Source organism: Orycteropus afer, unplaced genomic scaffold, assembly GCF_000298275.1.
Source record: "Orycteropus afer afer isolate SDZICR_OR568_19922 unplaced genomic scaffold, OryAfe1.0 scaffold00090, whole genome shotgun sequence".
In the NCBI taxonomy this organism is placed as follows: domain Eukaryota; kingdom Metazoa; phylum Chordata; class Mammalia; order Tubulidentata; family Orycteropodidae; genus Orycteropus; species Orycteropus afer.
The window spans coordinates 7,742,147-7,759,807 of record NW_006921677.1 but is presented as its reverse complement, the minus strand read 5'-3'; the positions used below and the strand labels follow the sequence as shown (position 1 = coordinate 7,759,807).

The 17,661-nt window shown below is 38.4% G+C and overlaps 1 protein-coding gene across 1 annotated transcript in view; it reads right to left on the bottom strand.

The window, feature by feature from the left end:
• KIF5B (kinesin family member 5B) overlaps window positions 1-17,360 on the bottom strand; it is a 43,816-nt gene extending 26,456 nt beyond the window's left edge. Inside the window, exons 1-3 of the mRNA XM_007942461.2 lie at window positions 17,235-17,360; window positions 7,868-7,955; window positions 2,087-2,160 (exon numbers count right to left, since the gene is read on the bottom strand). Coding sequence (XP_007940652.1) covers window positions 2,087-2,160; window positions 7,868-7,955; window positions 17,235-17,360 — 288 coding nt within the window. The remainder of the gene's footprint in view (window positions 1-2,086; window positions 2,161-7,867; window positions 7,956-17,234) is intronic.
• Window positions 17,361-17,661: the final 301 nt, after the last annotated feature.

Below are 17,661 nucleotides of genomic sequence, written 5' to 3'. Positions count from 1 at the left end.
CTATGAGTCGGAAACGACTCGACGGCACTTAACAACAACAACAAACAACAATAGAAAAAATCAAGGCATCTGTGCCTGAGGCATCTGACTGCTAACCAGAAGGTTGGTGGTTCAAACCCATTAGCCACTCTGCGGAAGCAAGACTGGGCAATCTACTTCTATAAAGATTTACTGCCTTGGGAACCCAACGGGGGTCACTATGAGTCAGAATCAACTTGATGGCAGTGGGTTTGGTTTTGGTTAATAGTAAAAGCCTAGACTGCCTTGAAAAGACTGGTTGGAATTATGGACATCAAAGGCAATTCTAGTGAGGGCTCAAAAGGATGTGATCAACATTGGAGATGGTGCATATGGTGAGAAGCAATGGAAGAAAAATGACAGCAGCAGAACAAGGAGACCAGCATGAGATGGTGTAGGAACCAATCCATGGAGCAAGAGCTGACTATCTTCAGGTAGAAGGCTTCCTGGAGGAATAGAGTATCTTGGAGCACTTGTTGACAGAGGCAGGCTTACTGACCTACAAAGTTAGAGAGCTTAGTGCCTTTGGGCTGAGGCTGGTGGAGTGGGATGCCCTGGGGACTTACTGGCAGAGCTAAAGTACTTTGGAACACTTGCCTAAGCAGAGCAGAGGCTGGGCCAACCCAAGAAGCTAAGAGGCCAAGGAACCAGAAACCAAAGAAACAAAGAACATGGAAACAGAGCTGTCTCAGTGTCAAAGGGTAAGGCCACAGTTGACTTGGTTTAAAAAAGTTGGACTTCTACCAAATTGATTCAAATGTATGGGGCTGCCATTCATGAGTGCCAGGAGGATGGGACCAGATCCACTGCCCAAAGCTGAGGGAGTGGGCTGCCATGCCCAATGGCCAGAAGAACAGGACCTGCTGGGGCAAAAGGGGTAGGGTTGCCACGCAGTTGGACTAGGAGAATGGAGCAACCCAAAGCAAAGGGAGTAGAGCAGTTTTCCCAGTGGGCCTGAAAGGTAGAGCCAAAGCCCAGACAGAGTCAAGGAGCCCCTACCCAGAATCCAGAGAACATGGCCAACACCCAGACTCTGGAGGTAGGGCCACTGTCCAAGATGGTCTCAGACAACAGAGAATTATTTTCAAGCCTTGAGTAATATAAATTGTTCTAGTAGGTTTATAGACTTGGTTGGTGCCTGTTATTTCTCCTATTTGTAATGGAAATGTCTCCCTTGTGCCTCTTCCACCACTATATTTTGGAAACATATAAATTGCATTCTAGATTTTACAGGTTCACAGATGAAGAATAATTTTGGCCCAGAAAATACTGGATTTGGCATTGCTTTAAGACTTACGGGACAATATGATGGGATGTGTTTTACATGTCACAAGGACATGAATTTTGGGAGGACAAAGTGTAGAGTGTTATGAATTGAACTGTGTTCCTCAAAATGTGTCAAATTGGTTAGGCCATGATTCTCAGTACTATGTAACTATCCTCTATTTTGTGATCTGATGTAATTTATCTTACATGATGTAAATACTAACCTCTCTATGTTGTTATTGAAGCAGAATCAGAGGCAGCTATGTTAATGAATCAGGATACAATCTATAGGATTTGTATCTTGAATCAATCTCTTTTGAAAAAGGAGAGATTAAACAAGCAAGCAGATATCAGGGGGATCTACTGCCACCAAAAAAAAAGAGCCAAGAGCAAAGTACATCCTCTGGACCCAGGGTCCCCGTGCTGAGACCTTCCAGACACAGGGGAAGATTAATGCCACATGAAGATCACGTAGAAGCAGAAGTTAAGAGACAAGGACCTTCTTCCAGTGCCAACAGAGGGACAGCATTATCCTAAAGGCAGTACCCTGTATTTGGACTTCTAGCCTCCTGAAAATAAATTTGTTAAAGCCATATACTTATGGTACTTCTGTTACAGCAGCAGGAGATTACTCAGACTCACTATTCAAACCAGGAAATGGTTATATTCCAGAATGATGTTCATATCAAGAAAGTAACCAAGAGCAAATGAAGGTGTTTAAATATAAAATAATTTCACAAATAATGAAATGAATGGACTGTTTCTACTATAAGCTAGATTTAGGTACAGATTATAAATTTACCTCCATTGTGTGTGTCTTCCCAGAAGACGTCTGTCCATATGCAAATATTGTTCCATTGTATCCCTCAAGCACATCTATGAGAAAATAAAGATTTTATATTTCAGAATGTTATACAAAAACATAGCATGTCTGCCCTCAGTAATACAGAAAACATCCTAAAAGATTTCATACACATACAATCCTATTCCTCACCCCTGCAAAAAATATATCTTTGTAGGATAGTGAGAAAGATTCTTATTTGCTTTACATTTATATGAAAGACTCTATCAAAGTTTAATACATAAAAGGTTTACAAGATATTAAAGGAAATAAACAGGAATACATTTAATAGTAATTTTCTTAGTGATGATTCATCTAAGTAATTACTTTATCTCAGGCCTAGATTAGTTTCTGTGGTAAACAGAAACAAATTTTAAACTACACTGCTGATAAGTATCTCTTATGTCAGTGTATACATCTATATTCCAAAGTTGTATGTGACTTAAAATAAAATTCTAGTCCTTTGTGTACCTCAAGTACAACTGGTAAGAGAATAAAAGAAAGTGTTATGGAATTAGGGGATCTTTTGATTTCCAGTGTCTATGGATTTTGTTTATTGTTTTTCGTGACAAGAAAGGCCCTATGAAATTACATTCTGGAGGGAGCCTAAAGTAAAAAGAGAAGATGGTGAGAATGGAAAGAACAGCAGGAAGCAAGCAAATACTTGGTTTTTTATTGATTGTTTTTTAGAAAAGGAAGAGAAAAAAGAAAAAGGATGATCCCAACACTGAGCACAACTAACTAGGTAAGAGATTTCCTAAATAAACATTAACAAGAAAGGGCTTACTTACTTACTTACAGTACTTACTTCACTGGGAAGATTTTTACGACGACCCCAACATTTGAAATCTTCATTCAAAATAGCTTTTACTTTGTAAAAGGGATATTAACACTCAAAAACAAATGGGACTGAAACACTGTCAGCGATTCTGAATAAATCACCTGATTTTAAAAAAAAGGCACTAAACCCCTTGCAATTACCTGTTTTGTATTTATGTTTCTCAATGTTACTCCACTGCTTGAGATCTTTTAATCATTTACATAAAACTCAAGCATAAAATCCAAATTTTTGATAGTGGTGATAGCTGTGCAACATGATAAACACAATTAATGTCACTGAATTTTACTAAGAAAAAAATGCTGAAATGGCAAATGTTCTGTTACATATATTTTTACAAAAAAAAATAAAAATCCAATTTTTGTTAGACCTATAAAACGCCTATTAATGATATAACAGCAACTAACATAGTAAGTACTCAATAAATATGGTAGACTAATCAATAGAGTAAGGAGCTCTGGTGGCGTAGTGCACAGGCACTTGACTGCTAATCCGAGGGTCAGAGGTTCAAGGTACAAGTCACTACGCAGAAGGAAAATGGGTCGATCTACTTCCGTGAAGATAATAAAATGAGTGACTTTCCCAAGATCACATAGGGAGCACATGTATCAATGATACAGTACTGAAAACCAAAACCAAACCCTCTGCCATCAAGTCAATCCCAACATACAGTGACCCTACAGAACAAAGTAGAAATATCCCATAGGGTTTCCAAGGCTATCAATCTTTACAGAAGTAGAATGCCTTATCTTTTTCCCCATGGAGTGGCTGCTGAGTTTAAAATGCTGACCTTTTGGTTAGCAGCTGAATGCTTTAACAACTGAGCCACCAGAGCTTCTATGATACAATATAGTTAATGTGAAACTCTCATAGTATATAAAGGCTCCTAGATACTGCCTCGGAAACCCAAGGAGAGGTTGCTATGAGTTGGGCTGACTGGATGGCACTTAACAACAAACAACAGCAAGAAATGTACGTAACACACTTTTACCTTTTATTTAGAACTTTAAGTATAATTTTAAATAATAACAAAGATTGTGGAATATTCAACATTCAAATATTTACTGAGCACTCACTATGATCTAGGCTCTACTCTGATGCAATGAATTCAACAGTGACTATAGGTGATTTCTGGGTAGGTCATGTATTATTGTAGTAGTAACATTTTTTTCAATTAGGAGCATAATCACTTCACCTCGAATTTCAAATCCACTCCTGACTTGCTTTCTATAGTGATTTATCCCCTAAACATTCTATAAAAATTTTTAAACATAAAGAAAAGTTGAATGAATTAAATCAGGTACTTTTTGATCTGGTTCTTGTTTACATCTTCAGTTCTATCTCTCACCATCCTTACCCTCATATTCTATATTTTATTACACTGAGTCAAATGAAATTGCTGTTTTTTGGTGAAAATAGTCAAATTTTACAATTTTATATGGTTCAACCTAACAGTCATACCATAATGTTTGTTCCCCATACATACAATACACTGTTCTCATATGGGCATGCCTTAGCCCACGTGAGTCATCTCTGCCCAGAAAGCACCCCTTCTTTCTTTCTGTCTATGCTTAAGACTAGCCCAGGTTGACAGGGTTGTAATCACTTCTTGGTCACAGCCAGCTACCCACAGTGACCAAGTCATTGAACCGGTGGGTTTGGGACCACAGTCGCAGGGGACATCAAGCTCAATTGGCATAACATACTACACCAAGCATTGTTCCACCTCCTACTTTGACGAGTAGGGACTGGCATCTTAAAAGCTTGTAAACAGACATCTAGATGCAACGGTAAGTCTTTCCTCATCCAGAGCAATGAAGAAAGCAGACAACCAAAGATTTATGGAAACAATTAGTCCTATCAACTTGTACACAATGCGATCCACAGCCTATACGACTATGAGACCAGAAGAACTAGATGGTGCCCAGCTACTACTGTCAACCACTTGGAAGGGGAATCTGTGTAGGGGATCTTGGACAGAGAGGGAGAACAATGTGGAACAAAACTTATTATCATTTGGCGGGGGGACCAGGTTTGCTGGTCTGATAGAGCCCAGTAGAACCCCTGAGACCATGGCTCCTAGCTGCCCTTCAGGTCTGGAATTGGGCCCACACTTGTGGCTTCCAGCCAAACAAAAGACAGGCATATGAGCTGAATATTTACCTGAGGTAAATACACTCCTTGGAGAGATCAATCATGGGAGAAAGAAGGGCTATTTGTGCAAGGGGAGACAGCTCGAGGGGTGGGAGTACATGGAGGGATGGATACAAGGAAGAGGTGACTGTGGGGAGGAAGTGGGAGGGAAGCTGTTGCACTGGGGTAAATTGTGGTCAATGTCATGAGACAAAGTGTATGTGAACTGTTGCATGGAAGATGAATTTGCTCTGTACATTTTCACCTAAATCACAATAAAAAAAAAAAAAAAAACAAACAGACAGACTAGCCCAGGCTGTATTTCTTCCTCCATAACCTGACCTCCCAAAAAATCTGAGTATGATTCCCATCCTATGTGTTCATATAGCATCTGCATTTACTCGTAACACTTATCACTGTGCATTATGACTGTCAATTTACTTGTCTGTCTTCCTCACCAACTTCTGGGACAACATCAAAGGGACTAATATTTGCATTATGAGGGAGAAAAACAACCATACTCACTGCCAGTGAGTCAATTCCGACTCACAGTAACCCCTCCTTTAGTTTCTAATGAAGTATCTCTCTTCTGAGGAGTAGCTGGTGGGTTTGAACTGCCAGCCTTCTGGTTAGCAGTCAAAAGCCTTAGGCATTATGCCACCAGAAAACTATTTGTATTATATTGTTGTTGTGCCGTCAAGTTGGACCCAACTCATAGCGATCCCTCCTTGGGTTTCTGAGGCAGTATCATTACGGAAGTAGATTGCCCCATCTTCCTTCCGAGGAGTGGCTGGTGGGTTTGAACTGCCAGCCTTCTGATTAGCAGTCAAGTGCCTTAGGCACTACGCTACCAGAGCTCCCCAATCTAAACTAGGTTATTATAAATTTAGGATGTTAAATGTAACCTCCATAGTAGCTGCAAAGAAGATATCTGAAAGAAAATGCATAGAGACTAAAGTTAATTAGTGGTTACCAAAGACTGATGGGAAGGAAAAATGGAAAGATATTGCTTAAGGAGTACTAAGTTTCTGTATGGGTGATGAAAAGCTTATAGAAATAGATAGTCGTGATGACTGCACAACATAATGAATGTAATTAATGTCACTGAATTATACACTTAAAAGCAATGAAAATGGAAAACGTTTTGTTTTATATATATAAATAGTAAAATCAATAACTAATGTAATCTTAGGCTATAATAACGACAAAAGTATGTCACAATCAAAGGAATGATCTGAAGCTACAACATGAGACAATACTGCCTGCTCTTCTTTGTTGTAGTCATTCATAGAATCACAAGCTAATACCCCCTAAATTTATGAGGATTTTAGTATCCAGTTCACTCTCTCTTGCCAGTGTCATTTCCTGTTACAAGTCTGATTTAAATGTCCACGAAGCAGATGAGTCTACTATAAACCTCTGGCCTCTCAGATACTTGACTGCATTTTCTCCATGACCTTGTCTGTCACTCCCTTAGACATCAATTCCATGGTCATACCTTAGATCTTTTCATTATTAACCAAATTACCTCCATATCTCAATTTCAAGTACCTACCTCCTATTATTTCTTCCAGTACCTTGATTCCAACAAATTTTGACCCCACTGAGATCTGTAATTGACTAATTCTACCACCTTTTCCTTAAATGAGGAGCTCTGGTGGCACAGTGCTCAAGGCATTTAACTGCTAACCAGAAGCTGGTAATTCAAACCCATCAGCCATTCTGCAGAAGGAAGATGGGGCATCGACTTCCAAAAAGATTTACCACGTCAGAAACCCAATGGGGGTCGCTTTGAGTCAGAAACGATTATAGCAGTGGGTTTGTTCTTCGTTTTTTTCCTTGAACCTCCTCCCTCATCCTAACTCTCTGTTATGACTTTGCTTCCTTATACCATGGACAAAACAGAGTTAACAATAGGAACATCTAATATCTTTCTCCCACTGTACCTATAAGCTTACTCGTACCCAAAAACTCTTGCTTTCTCTCCTTCTTTGTTAATGTATCTCTACTCATATCTAATCCCAACCACTCTGCTTTTTAACTGACTCAACTCCTCTCCCCTAGCGAATGCCATAAAACAGATTTTGTCTCAATCTAAGAAATACTTTTTAACAATAGAGCTGTCAAAAAAAAAAAAAGATAAATCACATAATAAAGTATTTAACTGTAAAATTCCTTAAAAAGGGATTGCTCCAGCAACAGAAAGTCCAGATACTCACTTAGCACCCCTCATATGTCTAAAGTTCTACAGTTTTAGAAAATACAAAATTGAAAAATACCCTACTATCGGGTAATAGTGGGAGCTCTGATAGCATAGTGCCTAAGGCACTTGACTGCTAACCAGAAAGCTGGTGGTTCAAACCTATGAGCCACTCCTCGGAAGGAAGGTTAGGCGATCTACTTCCGTAGCTGGAATGCACATGCTTTTCTCATCCTTGGTAACCCTTATTAAATTCCTCAGGAGTTTATTCCCTAACTGTAAAATAAGTCTTTAGGGAAAGAATAAGAAAGGAATGGAAAAATGGTAAAGACTGCCAATTTCTACTTCTTTTAGAAAGTCATCTAAGCTTATCTAGCCATTTTGTTTTCATTCTCGTGTTGTTTTATTTCTAGAACTGCTACCCCAGAAAATCTCCTGAGAATAAGAGAAACCCATTTTCCAAGAAGCATATAATGCAACAGTATTAACTCTTCTAATTATATATCACTAGGAGATCATAAACAAAATTTTACTTATTGCTAGAATAACTCAGTAGGTTAAATGTATTTACCTTTAACAATCTTCTTTGCACAGTCATTATACACTTGCTCTTGAGATGTACTTGACTGGAATACTCGATCAAATGCGTAAGGCTTGGACTGTAAAACAAGAAAAATAAGTGTTTCAACTCCGGAAATTAAAGGTGAACAGACATTTCTAAGTTCTTTTAAATATCTCATCATTCATTTAACCTTCAACAGGATGCCAACTATTCATTACTTCATGTCGCTGAATCTCTGAGTGACAGACACCTTAATCCACTGCCACTGAGTCAATGCTGACTCATAGCAACCCAGTAAGACAGGGTAGAACTATCCATAGGGTTTCCAAGGTTGGAAACCTTTTATGGAAGCAGACTGCTACATTCTCCCATGGAACAGTTAGTGGGTTCAGAAAACCATCGATCTTTAGGTTAGCAGCTGGGTGATTTAACCACTGTGTCACCACAGGTCCTGGAAGAGACCTTAGAGGTCACTAAGTACAAATCTTTGGGAGCTCTGGTAGCATAGTGGCTAAAAGCACTTGACTGCTAACCAGAAGGCTGGCGGTTCAAACCCACCAGCCACTCCTCGGATGGAAGGTTGGGCAATCCTACTTCCGTAGTGATGATACTGCCTCGGAAACCCAAGGAGGGGTCACTATGAGTCGGGGCCGACTCAACGGCAAACAACAACAAGAAGTACAAATCCACTATAAAACAAGCTTTATGATAACGAAAATGTCTGTTTTGGTCTTTTATGTATTCCAAGAGATTAACACAGTAATTAGCGCTATGTTAGACACTCAATATTGCTGAGTGAATTTCTGTGTACTATACATCTACTCTGCAGGTACTGAAATTGCATTTTAAACACCACTATCTTTTTAGAGACAAGAAAACTGGAAATCTGCAAGGTATAAAAGCCATTAATGACAGTATTCACAGCAATCATTCAGTTATTCAACAAATATTTATTGAGTGCCTGTTATGTAGCATTTACAAATGGTGAGTAAGACTTACTCTCTGCTTTAGTGGAGCTTAAGTAATAGTAGGACAGACAGACAAGTAACTAGAACGCTGATCCACGTAGCAAAATATAATAATAGTAAGGTAGGACAGAAGAATATCCAGAAACACTCTTGAGGAGGGTATGTTATGTGAGGACTGAAGTATAAGTAGTACTAGCGTAGTGCCTAAGGCACTTGACTGTTAACCAGAAGGCTGGCGATTCAAATCTACCAGCCATTCCTCGGAAGGCAGGTTGAGCAATCTACTTCCATAGTGATACCACCTCGGAAACCCAAGGAGGGGTCACTATGAGTTGGGTCCGACTCCACGGCACGTAACAACAAGTTCACTGCTGGAGTCCCTGGGTGGTACAAAGAGTTAACACTAGGCTGTTAACCCACAGGTTGAAAGTTCAAGTCCACCTGGCATTAACCACAACCAATACTTTCTCCATTCAAACAAGAAAAGAATAACTTATTAGTAACTTTATGGCTAGATCTCCACTTGTCTGATTTGAGCTGCAGTTAGTTGCCACCAAGTTGATGCCAACTTATGGCGACCCCTTGTGTGCAGAATAGAACTGCTCCATAGGGTTTTCAATGCTGTGACCTTTTGGAAGCAGATCTCCAGGCCTACCTTTCCTGGTGCCTCTGGGTGGGTGGGTTAAAATCACCAACCTGTCAGCTAGTAGTTGAGCATTTAACCATTTGTGCCACATAAGGACTCTCGACGATTCAGAAGTGGAAATTCTATTATTAGGGCTTCGATTTTCTCTATGAAATAATAGGAAAGGTTATCTATGTAGTAAAAACATTACAGAATGTTTCAGCGTTTTCAACAAAGTAGAGAGGGCATGAAAACAGGCATTTCAAAAAATGAGAACCTGATAATAAAAAAGAGGTAGTCTGAGAGGTAGTTTTGAGAGTCCAGTTGAGACTTCTAAGTGTCTTTATCTTCTGAGTTGTATGATTTTCTTAAAAAATGCTCAGCGACTTAGGTACAACAAATTACAGAGGCACAAAAGGCTTCTGGATTTTGTAAATAAGTGTCTTCTTGCTCTCTAGTCTCTTCTAAAGGAAAGGAAGGATGCTGGGTCCTAAAAAACAAAACCATCACAATCCTAGAATAAAATTCTTATAGAATATGGTACTTCTTAGCTTTTTAGCTGAAAAAGATCTCTTAATTTAGAAACTATACCATATAATTCCCCTCTCCAAAGCTTGGAGTTAACAATGAACCAGATACTCCCTAAAAAAGAGGCTATCAAAAGCCATTCTCAACTCCTTTTCCCTTGCTACCTCCCATTAGTTAGACTGGAAAGCCAAACACTCACTTCCATATATCCTTGCAACTAGTGGCCACAAGACCTAGTTCCGGATCTGCTGCGAAGTCTCTGCAAAGGGTTGTGTTTTCCTAATAGGAATCTTCTCAGCTGAAGCTGCCCCACCTCCTTCCTGGAATGAATGCCTAGACCTGCAGCATCCATCTTGCAAGCATGATAAATATGATGATGAAAAGTCAGTCAACAACCACAGATGACAAGATTTAAGAGTCAGGACCCTTGAAGTGAGTGGTAGCAGGAAGGGCCTATCTCAGACTTTTTGGTATGTGAGAAAAATAACTTCTTTATTCTTTAAGCTGCTATTAGTTGTTTGTTTTCCTTCTACAGTTGAAAGCACTCCTGACGGATATATTAAGATGACCTCATTTGGGCGTCAATCAATTAAAAATAGCCTCCATGCCTGATTATTCTTTAGCTATGACATACAAAAAAATGCTCTTTTGCTAAGATACTACTTAGACAATAACTCCAATTCTTTAGGTATGGCTTAAAAAAAAAAGACTATCATCTTAATGATTGTATGAGATATATTCATGGCAACTAATTTTATTTTTTTAAAAAAAACTTTTTACTGTGACTTGGGTGAAAGTTTACAGAGCAAATTCACTTCTATTCATCAATGGTAATCAATTTTGAAAACAAGTAAAAAAGCAATCAAAATAACCATCATTACTCAGAGATAAACCATTCTATTATTTTGCTATATTTTTCTATGGAAACGGAAAATAATTTTCCCTCTTCATTTATCCAGTGAACATTTATTTAGCACTTAAAAGATATTAGATATTGTGCTAGGAATAGAAAAAAATAACAGGTGTAACACAATTTTAGAAATGATATTTAGTACAGATTGTAGGGTTCAAAGAAAAGAGGTTAAAGCTGAGTTGAGTCTTGTATACTAAGTAATACTAACTTAATTGAAACGGAGATAGCCTGTGGCCCTAAAGAATTCACAACCTGGTAAAAATTCAAAAGGGGAGGAATCCAACCAAAATAAATATTTAATGATAAGTGTGTAAAAACTGAAGTGAAAGCAAAAAATTAAACATGAATTAAATCTAATCTTGCTTGTAAGAAACAAGTTAATCACTAAAAAACAGGCCAAAGTATGACGTCAACTACACCCTTTTAAAATAAGTCAAACAGTAAAATCTTACTAAATTAACACGTAAAGGTAGAAAGAAGTACCACTATTGCGCTTCAAGTAATATTTCAATTGTCACATCAACAAAATACTGCCCCAAAACCATTTGGAAAGAGCTGCCAAAAATAATTGGTAACAGTCAAGCCTGTCTTAAAAGTATTTTATGCAGCTGTTAACTAGCATCACCAATAACAGATATGCAAATTACCACTTCAACCTTATTAAAATGAGAATATTTGTGGACAAATATTGAAAGGTAATAGTCAAATATAAAACCAATTGTTGTTGTTGTTATGTGCCGTCGAGTCAGACCCAACTCATAGAAACCCCTCCTTGGGTTTCCGAGGCAGTATCACTATGGAAGTAGATTGTCCCATCTTCCTTCCGAGGAGTGGCTGGTGGGTTTGAATAGCCAGCCTTCTGGTTAGCAGTCAAATGCCTTAGGCACTATGCTACCAGAGCTCCTATAAAACCAATTAAGAATCCCCAAATCACAATAAAAAATAAAAAAATAAAAAATAAAAGCAGTTAAGGAGCTGGGACTTACTATTATTTATTTATTTCCCCCAGAAGTGTCTCATTGTTAAATAAAAAATTAATTTAAGTGCTTAGCATTAAGTTGACAAAATAGTCTTAGATTTAGTTCCAAAACCAAATTATAATCTTATTAAATAAGGCAAAAGTTTTGAGTGGAGATCTAGCCATAAAGTTACTGACTGCCTTGGCTTCCTGATCTGTGAAACATAAAAATTATTATTATTTTTTTTGCTTTTATAATAAAAGCATACTTTCTTAACTAATAATCTTTCAAATGAACAAATGAAAACTAAATATCTGGACACCATATTAAAAACCTGGCTCTTAACTGCCTCCATGAACAACTAACTGCCTCCTTTGTCCCAAGACCAGAAAGAAATGGATAGTGCATAGCGATCATTACAGAACATTTGGATCAAGAATTCCATAGCAGAATCGTGATCAAAAGGGGGAAAAACGCATAAACTCTAGACTTCTTGGAAGCATGAAATTTAGATGAACCTCTGAAACTACTGCCCTGAGATAATCTTTAAACCTTAATCCAAAACTATTCCAAGTCTTCTTAAAACTATAGTTTAGCTCAACTAGTAAAAATGTCTTGAGCATTATGCTCTTCAGATTACTATCTATACTGGATCATGATAACAGCAACTTGAAATATTAGATAAGCTTAAGGAGGCAGTGAATTTGTATTAATATAGGATGAACAAATCAGAAAAGGTAAGAATGGCTGCACAACTAGAAAAATGATACATGTAGAAACTGTTGCACTGTTGTGTTTTACTGGGTATATTCTCAACAGCAGCACCAAAATAATTTTTTTTTTTTTTTTAAATCTATGAGACCAAATGTTCAACAATTACTCTAAAGCAAAATGAAAAGATACCACCAGGATATTAGACCAACCAAACAGACGAGATCAAAAGGGCAGCAATTGTCCAGGTATAAAACTCAGAAGGCAGAAATGGATAGGAAAAAAGGACAAAGGAAAATGGTAACTACAGGGAGGAAAGTGAGAAGAGTGCCTTTAGATTGTGGGGACTATAATCAATTTAGGGAGCTCTGGTAGCATAGTGGCTAAAGCACTTGACTGCTAACCAGAAGGCTGGCGGTTCAAACCCACCAGCCACTCCTCGGAAGGAAGGCTGGGCAATCCTACTTCCGTAGTGATACTGCCTCGGAAACCCAAGGAGGGGTCGCTATGAGTCGGGGCCGACTTGACGGCACATAACAACAACAACAACACAACATTATCAATTTAAGAAAATAAAATGTATGAACTGTAGAACGGAAAACCAATTTACTCTGTAAACCTTTATCCAAATCACAATAAAAAGTTAAAAATAAATAATTAAAAAAGAAAAGGTAAGAGGATAAGAAAACCAGATTACTGGAAGTAAAACACCCAGAATAGAGCAAATGAGAATGTTGCCACATTGTGAAAAACGTAATCAATACGTCTGAACAATTTGTATGCTGCTGTTGCTGTTATGTGCCGTTGAGTCCGAGAGTCCGACCCGACTCATAGCGACCCCTCCTTGGGTTGCTGACCCCTCCTTGGGTTGCGAAGGCAGTATCACTACGGAAGTAAATTGCCCCACCTTCCTTCCGAGGAATGGCTAGTGGGTTTGAACCACAAGCCTTCTGTTTAGCAGTCAAGTGCCTTAGGCACTATGCTACCAGAGCTCCCAAACAATTTGCATGTACTTGTTAAATGGTAACAATTTGCTGTGTAAACTTTCATTGAAAACACCTGTTATTTAAAAGGCAGAAGAAATAAAAACCTGGTTCTTAGTTTAGAAATGTATATTATGCAATGTATGTGTGTGTGATACTCTATGTATGTGTGATACTTAAAGTTTCAGGTCCCAATTTTACAAACTCTAAGTCACAAGATGGATTCATACCTGATTTAGGCATCAAGGGACAAAAGCAAATAGGAGTAACTTTATTTTCTGAACTGCAACCATACCTTAGGTTTCTTAAATGAAGTTATTCCTGTTTAAGTCTGCACAGGCAAAGCTGAACACCAAATAAGGTTATGAAGGACACCCTTCTGGCAGGGATATGCCTTCCTCTGGAATTTTGCACAGTGTGACCTTTTCACATTACATGGGATTATACCATATTAGATTTTCCTTAGTTAAACACTGATTGTAGGGTACCATTCCAGTAAATGGTATGTGACAGAGGCGCCCTCTCCTCGTTCAATCTTCACTCTTGGTATTAAGCAGGCTCAAACACTAAAACCATCATTCACTGCAAAAGGAGAACAGTGTTTTGCTTTAGGCAAGAAAACGACCAAGATGATCGAATTAGTTTAATTCTCCTCTAATTTTAAAAAACTACAATAGTCTGTTTTTGGTTCTGGCAACCTTTATAGTATGCCATACAATCAATGCTGATTAACACAGATACTTAATGATGTAGATGAGCATGTTCCACCTTTATAATGCAGAAACACAGAAAAAGTCATTTTTTCTACTGAATTTTCCTCATTTTCAGCAGGCTCACTGGAACTACATAATGGGTTTCTCTTGTTCTCCTTTTCTTTTGTGCATAAAAAGTTATTTCTAAAACTTCTGCTAAATAAAAATTAAAAAAATCCTGTCATTTGTTACCTATTTTCCTAAAACTGACCAAACTCCAAATTCCTTTTAAAGAAAACAGATTCTATGTATATCATTTAAAGGTTTTTATAAAATAACTTATTTCATTAATATGTGATATTTACAGCACTTCACCAAGCACTTAATTACAAATAAATCTGTGTAAAAGGCTGCAGAATACACAGAGGAACAATACAAAATTACAAGATGTGCTTGCAATGGGATTAATTACATTAAAATCACTGATTACATGAACAATAGCAAATATTTTTTAATGACAGTATTGGAAATTGAACTTACAAGAAAACTGGCACTCTTTGAAAACAATTCAGTTGTATATGCTGCACTGCAGCAACTCCCTCCTAAACATTATTTTGAATTAGGATTGGACTCACTATTCCCAAGTGATGATTTTACCTCCTAGTGATTTTCTAATTCTACTTCCCCAAGTGGCCTTTATAAATTCCCAATCTCCTTTTATTTATTTAATGTAGTTTGGGTGAAAGATTACGGAGCAAATTAGTTTTCCATTCAACAATTTATACACATTTTGTTTCCTGACATTACTTAAAATCTCCTCAATGTATCTTCCCTGGGATTCCCATTTCCATCCCAACCTTCTTTCACAATGCAAAATTACCTATTTAAAAACTGCACAAAAATATGAGACCTTGGAGTAAATAATGTACTTACTATTCACAAAAAATTAGGTCCTAAAAATAATGAACTGAACATGTTGCCTTACATTTTTTAAAGCTACTCAGTTGTAATATATTTTTGCATATACATGTATCAGACTAAAACACTTACCAGTTTACCATTCATTACTGATTCACAACTCAATTACCTATCTATTATTTCTAACATCGTCATTTAAATGTCTTTATATTATTAAGGAAAATCTGAAACAAAGAACAAATAATAACTCTTTCCAAAGGAAAGAACCTAGAATAAATGTATACTTCCCATGGCAACTACTTGTTTTCTTTTAGCTCTTTCCCCATATTAATGTCATATTTGGGCCACATCAGAAGGCTGACTTCTAACCTAATCTTAATACATTTTAGGAATGCTAAATGTTAGCATTTTAATAGAATCTTAGCAATACTTATAGGGTTTCATAAATACAAATGACATCTGGAGCAATAAGCCAAGTGTGAGGAAAATAACTTTGATGTGTCAACTACTGTTGAAGGTGAGTAATCACAAAAACTGTGAGAAATGAGCAGCCTCATGTTTGCTACCTAATAACCCAAGGATCCTCTGATTTTATGTAAAACATACCATCCTAAAGGAAAAGGATGACTATTTGGTCTCCGTATGATGTCACTTACAGCAAAAGTTTTTCTTGTGGACTTGTTAACAAATAATCAGCCTTACCATTTTCACACAGTAGTTGCTGCAGTTAGCAACCCAATGATTTGTCTGCCAAAAGCCTACCAAGCGTGACGTGGAGCTACGGCAGTCATTTGGAAACCTTTACATAAAGCCCTAAAGAACTTTAGTCCTGTCTTACATTTCAATGCTTTCCATCATGCATGTCCCATCTCTTATGATGTCTTTGCCCTACTTCTAAAGTAAATCACCCAAACAATACAGCAAATGAACATAGTAAATATTTGCACTGAAATGCAATGCTGAAACTAATGTTAGTTCTGCCACATGGCAAAAGAAATAAATTACCAAGAGAGGTGAATTTAATTTTCAACTATAGTTCACTGTTTTGTACACAACGTTACTACCCATTTTTAATCTTCTTGAACTGGGAATGCCATTTTTAGAGCTTTCAACACCAGAGATAAAACATCAACAAATCAACTTCACATTCTGGTCTCCCTGACAATGATCAGCCAACTCTAATTATGCTTTATCTTACAAAAGGACAGTATCTCATTATCCTTGGCATCAACAAAATCATTTTTTCTTCAAGTTAGATCTTAATTGTGTAAGTACATATCTAAAATACATTTTTTCTTATACACAAAAAAATTAACACTGTCCTAGAAGATTCCTCCGTAAAATCCATTAAGGGTGAGATTCTGGATCTTTCTGGGCACTTATTTGGCCTTGGCCCAATCTGGATCTGACAGATCAGATAAAATAATATTAAACAAAATCTATCAGTCCGATTTCAAAAGAAAACTCACTGTTCTTTTTTACTGTCCTCCATTCGCCAATTGTAATTATTCACATGAAGTCATTCATCACTCCAAAGGTGGGTGGGTGACATCTACGGTACACGTGTAAGTGTAACTCGTTATTCTCCTCCCGCAGGAGAAACAATATGGTTCAACATCTAGTTATAAGTTTCTGTAAGACTAGAATCTGTACTATTTAAAGTACTGCAGGGCCGATCTCATAGTTTCTAGGTGAGCTTATAAATTAACTTTATATATTTTATGAATGGTAAATTTGGACGCTGTCCAAAAGACAAACGGCATCAGCAACAGTTAACTGCGCACACACATCAACAAACGCAGATATGCACAAAATTTGCTCCCAGGACGGTTCTTCCACCGCCCCAGGTGGGGGAGTGTCCCAAGCTGAGACAAGGCACCTCCCGTCTCCAGACGTCTTAGATCCGGGTGGGAGCCATCCAGGAAAACCCTTGAGGGTTATCTGAACCGGCAAACCCCGCCCGCAAGGGTTGGGGACACTACAGTTCCCTCTCAACTTCTCACTCTGCCACTTCCCAGAACTCTGGGCCCGCTGAGGCCCAGAGAAGCGGACAGGGATAAGGGTGGGGGAATCACTCACCGCGATCATGACTGTTTCCTCTCCCTGAAACTTGGCTATGTACTTATCGCCGCGGTTCACCTCAGACTCATTGAGAGGTCTGAAGCGACACATCACTTTGATGTTGCATTCGGCCGGGTCCGCCATCTTCCTCGCTGCTGGGGCCAGAGGCCGGGAGCCACTCCCCGCCGCTCAGTCTTGAAGGAACCGTGCACAATCTAAGAGTCTGGGCTGGAAGCGTCAGCAAGCAGGGGTCGTGAGAGCAGTGGGATTCAGCAGTGCTCCGAGCAGTTCCTCCCAGGGCGAGGGCAGCCGGGAAGCGGACACTCGAAGCGCCGGCGCCGGCAGCCGTCGCCCTAAGGCTCACTTCCGATCCATCATGGCAGCCATGGAGGCAGCGGCACCGGTAAAGCGTCCCGCGACTCCTTAACTTTTTCCTCGCCTGCCA